Source organism: Lipotes vexillifer, unplaced genomic scaffold, assembly GCF_000442215.2.
Source record: "Lipotes vexillifer unplaced genomic scaffold, Lipotes_vexillifer_v1.1 scaffold162, whole genome shotgun sequence".
NCBI lineage: Eukaryota > Metazoa > Chordata > Mammalia > Artiodactyla > Lipotidae > Lipotes > Lipotes vexillifer.
The window spans coordinates 53,021-65,111 of NW_006779114.1; the positions used below are offsets into that span (position 1 = coordinate 53,021).

Below are 12,091 nucleotides of genomic sequence, written 5' to 3' on the forward strand. Positions count from 1 at the left end.
AAAGCTTAAGCCTAGATGACAAGTATGCTATTAGAAACAAAAAAAGGGGCTTCCCTGGTGGCGCAGTGGTTGAGAGTCCACCTGCCGATGCAGGGGACGCGGGTTCGTGCCCCAGTCTGGGAGGATCCCACATGCCGCGGAGCGGCTGGGCCCGTGAGCCATGGCCGCTGAGCCTGTGCATCCGGAGCCTGTGCTCCGCAACGGGAGAGGCCACAACAGTGAGAGGCCCGCGTACCACAAAAAAAAAAAAAAAAAGAAACAAAAAAAGGAGTAGTAGATTTTAAAGGAAATTCTCTTTTTTTAGTGTTGGAAATCAATAGTTGTGCCCCAGCATAGGTAAATAATGGAAATTATTTTTCAAGACATCATTAACTGATATAAAGGTATTTTTGTGTGATAGAAAGAGAGCCATACCACTTCACACACAGAGTGTTGATGCTATCCTAGAGAAAAGAGAGAAGTCATTTCACCTCTTGGCTCTCACCTAACCCAGTAAATCAAATTGGAATATTCCTTATTGGATAAGGAGACTAATTCTACCCAGATCAGAGCATGGTGAGAAACTACTACATTAATCCAGACATACCTTACGTCCTCAAGAGTAGGTACTGAATAAATATTAAATGAGTGAATGTATCCCTAACACTTGCTCACAAACCCGATTCCAGAGTCAAGATATAAAATTTTTAGAGGTGAAAGCCAAATAAGCCAATTAGTGATACTTTTGCTCATAGTAGCCATTATCAAAGTGCCTGGCCCAGATCAGAAACTCAATAAATATTAGTGAGGTTAATAAGATAATTAATTAAAGTTAACTTTTTGAAACTTAAAATATGTCTACTTATAAAGAAAAGAGTGGTATACAACCCTTTAATGTACTAAAAGCTATTGAATTGTATACTTTATTATTTGTTAAAGTCTTTATTGAATTTGTTACAGTATTGCTTCTGTTCCATGTTTTGGTTTTTTGGCCACAAGGCATGTGGGATCTTAGTTCCCCAGCCAGGGATCAAACCCGCACCCCCTGCATTGCAAGGTGAAGTCTTAACCACTGGACCACCAAGGAAGTCCCTGAATTGTATACTTTAAACAGGTGAACTATATGATGTATCAATTACATCTCAATAAAGCTGCAAAAAACTGAAATAAACTCACAAGGAAACTTTTCCAGGCCTTCTGAATGACTCTGGCAGCTCTATCTCTCTTTGTAAATTCTGATTCCTGTTTCCAAGCCATGCAAAAGTCCTAAAAGAGAATAAGCAAAGGAGTATATTTTAAATTACTTTATATACTCCATTATGAAATTGTCACTAGAACTCAATGAAAATCAAATAGAAAGTATAAAGGAAATAATGAAAATGATATTTGATATCAAAATAACTATAATAAAAATTAAAATTGACACCTATATTGATAGCCTAATGTTCCAATTTGTTTCTTTTTTATTGAAGTATAGTTGATTTACAATATTATGTAATTTTCATTATTTTTAAAGATTATACTCCATTTGATGTTATTACAAAACAATGACTATATTTCCCTGTGCTGTACAATATCCTTGTTGCTTATCTATTTTATTCATAGTAGTTTGTATCTCTTAATCCCTTATTCCTATCTTGTCCCTCTCCTTTTCCCACTCTCCACTGGTAACCACTAGCTTGTTCTCTATATCTGTAGGACTGTTTCTGTTTTATTATATACATTCATTTGTTTTAGCTTTTAGATACTCTATGATAACATAGAGTATTTGTCTTTGTCTGACTTTTTCACTAAGCATAATACTCTCTAGGTCCATTCACATTGTTGCAAATGGCAGAATTTCATTCTTTTTTACAGCTGAGTAATATTCCATTGTATATATACATACCACATCTTCTTTATCCATTCATCTGTTGATGGATACTTAGATTGCTTCAGTATCTTGGCAACTGTAAATAATGCTACTATAAACATTGGGGTTAATATATCTTTCTGATTTGTGTTTTCATTTTCTTTGGATATATACCCAGCAGTGGAATTGCTGGATCATATAATAGTTCTATTTTTAGTTTTTTGAGGAAGCTCCATACTGTTTTCCACATTTGCTGCACCAATTTACACTCCCACCAACAGTGTATGAGGGTTCCCTTTTCTCCATATCCTTGTCGATGTTTGTTACTTGTAGACTTTTTGATGATAGTTATTCTGACAGATGTGAGGTAATATCTCATAGTTTTGATTTGTATTTCTCTAATGACTAGCAATGCTGAACATCTTTTCATGTGCTAGTTAGCCACCTGTATGTCTTCTTTGGAAAAATGTCTATTCAGGTCTTCTGCCCATTTTTAAATTGGATTTTTTTTTTTGATATTGAGCTGTATGTGCTGATTACATATTATGATTATTACCCCTATTCTTCATACCATTTGCAAATATTTTCTCCCATTCTGTAGGTTGCCTTTCTGTTTTGTTGATGGTTTCTTTTGTTGTGTGAAAGCTTTTAAGTTTAAGTAGGTCCCAGTTGGGGTGTTTTTTGCTTTTATTTCTTTTGCCTTAGGAGAATGATCCAAGAAAATATTGCTATGATTTTATCTAAGTGTGTTCTGCAAATCTTCTCTTCTAGGAGTTTTATGGTTTCTGGTTTTACAGTTAGGTCTTTAAACCATTTTGAGTTTTTGTATATGGTGTGAAGGAATGTTCTAATGTCATTGTTTTATATGTGGCTGTCCATTTTTCCCAAAACCACCTGCTGAAGAGACTATCTTTTCTTCATGTATATTCTTGCCTCCTTTGTTGTAAATTAATTGACTGTAGGTGTGTGGGTTTATTTCTGGACTCTCTATTCTGTTCCATTTGTCCATATGTCTGTTTTTGTGCCAATACCATGCTGTTTTGATTACTATATAGTATTATCTGAAGTCTGGAAGTGTTATGCCTCCAGCTTTCTTCTTTTTTCTCAGGATTGCTTTGGGAATTCAGGGAGTTTTGTGGTTCCATATAAATTTTATTTTAACTTTTTATTTTATATTGGAGTATAGTTTATTAACAATGTTGTGTTAGTTCCAGGTGTACAGCAAAGTGATTCAGTTATACGTATACATGTATCTATTCTTTCTCAAATTCTTCTCCCATTTAGGTAGTTACATAATATTGAGCAGAGTTCCCTGTGCTGTACAGTAGGTCCCAGTTGGTTATCCATTTATTTTTTTAAAATTTATTTGGCTGAGTTGGGTCTTTGTTACTGTGCACAGGCTTTCTCTAGTTGTGGCAAGTGGGGGCTACTCTTCATTGCGGTGCACGGGCTTCATGTTGCAGTGGCTTCTCTTGTTGCGGAGCATGGGCTCTAGGCGTGAGGGCTTCAGTAGTTGTGGCTTGCGGGCTCTAGAGCATAGGCTCAGTAGTTGTGGTGCATGGACTTAGTTGCTCTGCGGCATGTGGGATCTTCCTGGACCAGGGCTCAAACCCATGTCCCCAATCCACATTGGCAGGCAGATTCTTAACTACTGCACCACCAGGGAAGCCCGGTTATCCATTTTAACAATCAATCAATCCCAAACTCCCTAACTATCCCTCCCACCACCCCCCTCTGGTAACCAAAAGTTCCTTCTCTAACTCTGAGAGTCTGTTTCTGTTTTGTAAATAAGTTCATTTGTATCATTTTTTTTTAGATTCCACATATAAGCGATATCATATGATATTTGTCTTTGTCTGCTCTACTTCATTCATTATGACAATCTCTAGGTTCATCCATGTTGCTGCAAATGGCATTATTTCATTCTTTTTAATGGCTGAGTAATATTCCATTGTATACATGTGTCACATCTTCTTTATCCATTCATCTGTTGATGGACATTTAGGTTGCTTCCATGTCTTGGCTATTATAAACAGTGCTGCAATGAACACTGGGGTGCATGTATCCTTTTGGACCATGTTTTTCTCCAGATATATGCCCAGGAGATGGATTGCAGGATCATATGACAACTCCATTTTTAGTTTTTTATGGAACCTCCATACTGTTCTCCACAGTGGCTATACCAATTTACATTCCCACCAGCAGGGCTCCCTCTCTCCAGCGCTCTTCAGCATTTATTGTTTCTGGGTTTTTTGATGCTAGCAATTCTGACTGGTGTGGGGTGATTTCTCATTGCAGTTTTGATTTGCATTTGTTTAAATGATCAATGCTGAATGTCTTTTCATGTGCCTCCTGGCCATCTGTATGTCTTCTTTGGAGAAATGTCTATTTAGGTCTTCTGCTCATTTTTTGATTGGGTTGTTTGTTTTTATATTAAGCTGCATGAGCTGTTTGTAAATTTTGGAGACTAACCTGTTGTAGGTCACGTTGTTTGCAAATATTTTCTCCCATTCTGCAGGTTGTCTTTTCGTCTTGTTTATGGTTTCCTTCGCTGTGAAAAAGCTTTTGAGTTTAATTAGGTCCCATTTGTTTATTATTGTTTTTATTTCCATTACTCTGGAAGATGGATGGAAAAAGATATTGCTGCAATTTATTCAGAGAGTGTTCTGCCTATGTTTTCCTCTAAGAGTTTTATATTGTCCTGTCTTACACTTAGGTCTTTAATTCATTTGGAGTTTATTTTTGTGTATGGTGTTAGAGAGTGTTCTAATTTCATTTTTTTACTTGTTGCTGTCCAGTTTTGCCAGCACCATTTACTGAGACTGTCTTTCCTCCATTGTTTCATCTTACCTCCTTTGTTGTAGATTAATTGACCATAGGTGTGCGGGTTTCTTTCTGGGCTTTCTATCCTGTTCCATTGATCTACATTTCTGTTTTTGTGCCAGTACCATACTGTTTTGATGACTATAGCTTTGTAGTATGGTCTGAAGTCAGGGAGCCTGATTCCTCCACCTCCGTTTTTCTTTCTCAAGATTGCTTTGGTTATTCAGGGTCTTTTGTGTCTCCATACAAATTTTAAGTTTTTTGCTCTAGTTCTGTGAAAAATGCCATTGGTAATTTGATAGGGATTTCATTGAATCTGTAAATTGCATTGGGTAGTACAGTTATTTTGACAATATTGATTCTTCCAATCCAAGAACATGATATATCTTTCCATCTGCTTGTGTAGTCTTCGTTTTCTTTCATCAGCATCTTATAGTTTTCAGAGTACAGGGTTTTGTCTCCTTAGAGACATCTAGAGACTGTCATACAGAGTGAAGTAAGTCAGAAAGAGAAAAACATATATCATATATTAATGCATATATGTAGAACCTAGAAAATGGTACAGATGAACTGGTTTGCAGAGCAGAAATTGAGACACAGAAGTAGAGAACAAACGTATGGACACCAAGGGGGGAAGCGGTGGGAGGTGGGGGTTGTGGTGTGATGAATTGGGAGATTGGGATTGACATGTATACACTGATGTGTATAAAATGGTTGACTAATAAGAAAATAAATAAATAAATAAACATTTTAAAAAATAAAATAAATAAAAAAATAAAAGCTCCTGTTGACAGTCCAAAAAAAAAAAATCACAGTTTCAATTTCAGTACTTGTGATTGGTCTGTTCATATTTTCTGTTTCTTCTTGGTTCAGTCTTGGGAGTTTGTACCTTTATAAGAATTTGCCCATTTCTTTCAGGCTGTCCATTTTATTGAAATATAGTTCCTTCAAGTAGTTTCTTATAATCCCTTGTATTTCTGTGGTGTCAGTTGTAACTTCTCCTTTTTCATTTCTAACTTATTGATTTAAGTCCTCTCCCTTTTTTTCTTGATGAATTTGGCTTAAGGTTTATCAATTTAGTCTATCTTTTCAAAGAACCAGCTTTTAATTTCACTGATCTCTGCTATCTTTTCTTCATCTCTATTTCATTTATTTCTTCTCTGATCTTCATGATTTCTTTCCTTCTACTGACTTTAGATTTTGTTTGTTCTTCTTTCTCTAGTTGCTTTAGGTGTAAGGTTAGGTTGTTTACTTGAGATTTTTATTGTTTCCTGAGGTAAGATTGTATTGTTATAAACCTGCCTCTTAGAACTGCTTTTGCTGCATCCCATAGGTTTTTGCTCACTGTGCTTTTGTTTTCATTTGTCTCTAGGTATTTTTTGATTTCCTCTTTGATTTCCTCAGTGATCCATTGGTTGTTTAGTAGCATATTGTTTAGTCTCCATGTGTTTGTGTTTTTTACTTGTAGTTGATTTCTAATGTCATAGTGTTGTGGTCAGAAATGATGCTTGATATGATTTCAATTTTCTTAAATTTACCAAGCCTCACTTTGTGGCCCAGCATGTAGTCAATCCTGGAGAATGTTCCATGTGCACATGAGAAGAATGTGTATTCTGCTACTTTTGATGGAATGTTCTATAAATATCAATTAAATCCATCATGTCTAATGTGTCATTTAAGGCCTGTGTTTCCTTATTGATTTTCTATCTGGAAGATCTGTCCACTGATGAAAGAGGGGTGTTAAAGTCACCATTATTGTGTTACTGTCTACTTCTCCCTTTATGGCCATTAGTATTTGCCCTGTATATTGAGGTCCTCCTATGTTGGTTGCATATATATTCACAATTGTTATATCTTCTTCTTGGATTGATCCCTTGATCATTATGTGTGTCCTTCTTTGTCTCATTTATTACAGTCTTTATTTCAAAGTCTATTTTGTCTGATATGAATATTGATACTTCAGGTTTCTATTGATTTCCATTTACATGGAATACCTTTTTCCATCCCCTCACTTTTAGTCTGTATGTGTCCCTAGGTCTGAAGTGGGTCTCTTTAGACAGCATATATACACATCTTATTTTTGTAACCATTCAGCCAGTCTATGTCTTTTGGTTGGAGCATTTAATCCATTTACATTTAAGGTAATTATTGATATGTATGTTCCTATTGTCATTTTCTTAATTGTTTTGGGTTTGTTTTTGTAGGTCTTTTTCTTCCCCTCCTCTTTTGTTCTCTTCTCTTGTGGTTTGATGACCAGCTTTAGTGCTGTGGTTTGGGTTGCTTTTTCTTTTTTTGTGTGTCTATCTATTGTAGTCTTTTGTTTTGCAGTTCCCATTAGGTTTTGATGTAGCAGTGTATATATATACAAGGTTGTTTTAAGTTGCTGGTCTCTTTCATCTAGAGAAGTTCCTTTAACATTTGTTGCAAAGCTGGTCTAGTGGTGCTGAACTCTCTTAGCTTTTGTTTGTCTGTGAAGCTTTTGATTTCTCCATCACATCTGAATGAGAACTTTGCTGGGTAGAGTATTCTTTGTTGTGGGTTCTATCCTTTCATCACTTTAAATATATCATGCCACTCCCTTCTGGCCTGGAGAGGTTTTGCTGAGTAATCAGCTGATAACCTTACCAGTGTTCCTCTGTATGTTATTTTTTGTTTTTCCCTTGTTGCTTTTAATATTTTTTCTTTGTCTTTAATTTTTGTCAGTTTGATTACTATGTGTCTCAGTGTGTTCCTCCTTGAGTTTATCCTGTCTGGGACTCTCTTCACTTCCTGGACTAGGGTGACTGTTTCCTTTCCCATATTAGAGTAGTTTTCAGCTATTATCTCTACAAATATTTTTTCAGGTTCTTTCTCTCTCGCTTCTCCTTTTGGGACCCCTATAATATGAATGTTAATGCATTTAATATTGTCCCAGAGGTCTCTTATACTGTCTTCATTTTTTCAGTCTTTTTTCTTTATTCTGATCTGTGGCAGTGATTTCCACCATTCAATCTTCCAGGTCACTTATCTATTCTTCTGCCTCATGTATTCTGCTATTGATTCCTTCTAGTGTATTCATTTCAGTTATTGTATTGTTCATCTCTGTCTGTTTGTTCTTTAGTTCTTCTAGGTCTTTGTTAAACATTCCTTGCATTTCCTGATCCTTGCCTCCATTCTTTTTCTGAGATCTTGGATCATCTTAACTATTATTATTCTGAATTCTTTTTCTGGTAGATTGGTTATCTCGACTTCACCTAGTTGTTTTCTGGGGTTTCATCTTGTTCCTTCATCTGGGACAAATTCCTCTGCCATCTCATTTTTTAAAAAATTATTTATTTAATTTATTTATTTTTGGCTGTGTTGGGTCTTTGTTGCTGTGCGTGGGCTTTCTCTAGTTGTGGCAAGTGGGGGTTACTCTTTGTTGTAGTGCGCAGGCTTCTCATTGTGGTGGCTTCTCTTGTTGTGGAGCACAGGCTCTAGGCACACAGGCTTCAGTAGTTGCAGCATGTGGGCTCAGTAGTTGTGGTTCACAGGCTCTAGAGTGCATCTCAGTAGTTGTGGTGTATGGGCTTAGTTGCTTTGCAGCATGTGGGATCTTCCCAGACCAGGGATTGAACCCGTGTCCCCTGCATTGGCAGGTGGATTCTTAACCACTGTGCCACCAGGGAAGTCCCTGCCATCTCATTTTGACTAACTTTCTGTGATTGCATTTTCTGTTCCACAGGTTGCAGGATTGTAGTTATTTTTTCTGCTCTCTGCCCTCTGGTAGATAAGGCTGTCTAAGAGGATTGTGCAGGTTTCCTGATGGGAGGGGCTGGTTCCTGGTCAGTGGTGGGTGGATCTGGGTCTTGTCCCTCTGATGGGCAGGGCCATGCTCAGGGAGAGTTTAAGCCATTTGTCTGCTGATGGGTGGGGTTGTGTTCCTGTCCTATTTGTTGTTTGGCCTTAGGTGACCCAGTACTGAAAACTACAGGCTGTTTGGTGGGGCTAATGGTGGCCTCCAGGAGGGTTCATGCCAGTGGGAACTTCCCAGAACTGCTGCTGCCAGTGTTCTTTTTCCCTGAAATGAGCCCCAGCTGCCCCCCACCTCTGCAGGAGGCCCTCCAATACTTGCAGGTATGTTTGGCCCAGTCTCTTATGGGTTCACTGCTTTTGTTCCCTGGATCCTGGTACACACAAGACTTTGTGTGCATCCTCCACGAATGGAGATTCTTTTCCCCCCAGTCTGTGGAAGTCCTGCAATCAAACCCCGCTGGGTTTCAAAGCCAGATTCTCTGGGGATTCCTCCTCCTGTTGCCTGACCCCCAGGCTGGGAAGCCTGACGTGGGGCTAAAAACTTTCACTCCTGTGGGATAACTTCTGTGGTATAATTGTTTTCCAGTTTCTGGGTCACTCACTAGTGGGTATGGGATATGATTTTATCACAATTGTGCCCATCCTACCATCTCACTGTGGCTTCTTTTTTGTCTTTTGATGTAGGGTATCTTTTTTGGTGTGTTCCATCATTTTTTGGTGATGGTTGTTCAGCAGTTAGTTGTGATTTTGGTGTTTTCATAAGAAGGGGGTGAGCTCACATCCTTCTACTCCACCATCTTGAGCTCTCAACATCTCCATATAAATTTTAGGATTATCCTAGTTCTATGAAAAATGTCATGGGTATTTTGACAGGAATTGCATTAAATCTGTATATTGCCTTGGGTAGTATGGCCATTTTAACAATATTAATTCCTCTAATCCAAATCCATGGTATACGTTTCCATTTCTTTGACTAATCTTCAGTTTCCTTCATCAGTGTTTTATAGTTTTTGGAGTATAGGTTTTTCACCTCCTTGGTTTATGTTTATTCTTAAGTTTTTTTTTTTGATGCAATTTTATTTTTTTATTTTTGGCAGCATTGGGTCTTTGGTGCTGTGCTTGGGCTTTCTCTGGTTGCTTCGAGCAGGGGCTACTTTTCATTGCAGTACATGGGCTTCTCATTGTGGTGGCTTCTCTTGTTGAGGAGCATTCTCTAGGCTTCCAGGCTTCAGCAGTTGTGGCACGTGGGCTCAGTAGTTGTGGCTCGTGGGCTCTAGAGTGCAGGCTCTGTAGTTGTGGTACACAGGCTTAGTTGCTCCGTGACATGTGGGAACTTCCTGGACCAGGGATCCCCTGCATTGGCAGGAAGATTCTTAACCACTGTGCCACCAGGGAAGTCCCTGGATGCGTTTTAAATGGATTTTTTTCCTTTTTCTTTCTGATATTTCATTACTAGTATATAGAAACACAACAGATTTCTGTATGCTAATCTTGTATTCTGCAACCTTGCTGAATTCATTTATTATTCTAGTATTTTTTGCATGGAGATTTTAGGGTTCTCTATATCATCGGCAAACAGTGACAATTTTGGGGAGACCTTCAAGATGGCAGAAGAGTAAGACGTGGAGATCACCTTCCTCCCCACAAATAAATCAGATATACATCGACACGTGGAACAACTCCTACAAAACACCTACTGAACGCTGGCAGAAGACCTCAGACTTCCCAAAAGGCAAGAAACTCCCCACGTACATGGGTAGGACAAAAGAAAAAAGGAAAAACTGAGACCAAAGAATAGGGACGGTATCTGCACCACCGGGAGGGAGCTGTGAAGGCGGAAAAGTTTCCATACACTAGGAAGCCCCTTCACTGGCAGAGACGGGGCGTGGCGGGGGGGAAGCTTCAGAGCCACAGAGGAGAGCCAGTACCAGGCGTGCAGAGGGCAAAGTGGAGAGATTCCCACACAGAGGATTGGCGCCAACCAGCACTCAACAGCCTGAGGGGCTTGTCTGCTTACCTGCCGGGCAGGAAGGTTGGGGGCTGGGAGCTGAGGCTTGGGTTTCGGAGGTGAGACCCCAGGGAAGGGACTGGGGTTGTCAGCGTGAACACAGCCTGAAGGGGGCTCGTGCGCCACAGCTAGCTGGGAGTGAATCTGGGAAAAAGTCTGGACCTGCCTAAGAGGCAAGAGACCATTGTTTCAGGGTGCGCGAGGAGAGGGGATTCAGAGCACCGCCTAAACGAGCTTCAGAGACCGGCATGAGCCGCGGCTATCAGCGCGGACACCAGAGATGGGCATGACATGCTAAGACTGCTGCTGCAGCCACCAAAAAGCCTATGTGCAAGCACAGGTAACTATCCACACCACCCCTCCCGGGAGCCTGTGCAGCCTGCCACTACCAGGGTCCCATGAACCAGGGACAAATTTCCCGGGAGAACACAGGGCATGCCTCAGGCTGTTGCAATATAATGCTGGCCTCTGCCACAGCAGGCTTGCCCTGCCTTCCATACCCCTCCCTCTCCCCGGCCTGAGTGAGCCAGAGCCCCTTAATCAGCTGCACTTTAACCCGGTCCTGTCTGAGTGAGGAACAGATGACCTCAGGCGACCTACATGCAGTGGCAGGTCCACATCCAAAGCTGAACCCCAGGAGATGTGTGAACAAGAAGAGAAAGGGAAATCTCTCCCAGCAGCCTCAGGAGCTGCAGATTAAATCTCCACAATCAACTTGTACCCTGCATCTGTGAAATACCTGAATAGAAAATGAATCATCCCAAAATTGAGGCGGTGGACTTTGGGAGCAACGTTATATATATTTTTTCCTTTTTCTCTTTTTGTGAGTATGTATGTATGTGCTTCTTTGTGTGATTTTGTCTGCATAGCTTTGCTTTTATCATTTGTCCTAGGGTTCTGTCTGCTTTTTTTTTTTTCTTTAAATATACTTTTTGGTGCTTGTTATCATTGCTGGATTTGTTTTTTGGTTTGGTTGCTGTCTTCTTTCTGTTTTTGGCTACTTTTTAATATGTTTTATTTTTAATAATGATGTTTTATTTTAATAACTTTATTTTCTTTCTTTCTTTCTTTCTTTCTTTCTTTCTTTCTTTCTTTCTTTCTTCCTTTCTTTCTCTCTCTCTCTTTCTTTCTTTCTCTTCTTTCTTTCTTCCTTTCTTTCTTCTCTTTCTTTCTTTCTTTCTTTCTTTCTTTCTTTTTTTCTTTCTCCCTTTTCATCTGAGGCATGTGGCTCTGACAGGGTCTTGGTGCTACTTCCAGGTGTCAGGCCTCTGCCTCTGAGGTGGGAGAGCTGAGTTCAGGACATTAGTCCACCAGAGACTTCACAGATACACATAATATCAAACAGCAAAAGCTCTCCCAGAGATCTCCATCTCAATGCTAAGACCCAGCTCTACTCAATGACCAGGAAGCTACAGTGCTGCACACCCTATGCCAAACAACAAGCAAGACAGGAACACAACATCACCCATTAGCAGAGAGGCTGCCTAAAATCATAATTTTACAGACAACCCAAAGCACACCACTGATGCTGTCCTGCCCACAAGAAAGACAAGATCCAGCCTCATCCACCAGAACACAGCCACTACTCCCCTCCACCAGGAAGCCTACACAACACACTGAACCAAACTTAGCCACTGGGGGCAGACACCAAAAAC

At 39.6% G+C, this 12,091-nt stretch overlaps 1 protein-coding gene across 1 annotated transcript in view; it reads right to left on the reverse strand.

The window, feature by feature from the left end:
- The window catches only part of CUNH11orf65 (chromosome unknown C11orf65 homolog), a gene marked incomplete at its 3' end in the record, with an annotated part of 85,766 nt that overhangs the window by 52,716 nt on the left and 20,959 nt on the right, over positions 1-12,091 (reverse strand). The window contains exon 2 of the mRNA XM_007452472.1: positions 1,156-1,245. Coding sequence (XP_007452534.1) covers positions 1,156-1,236 — 81 coding nt within the window. The remainder of the gene's footprint in view (positions 1-1,155; positions 1,246-12,091) is intronic.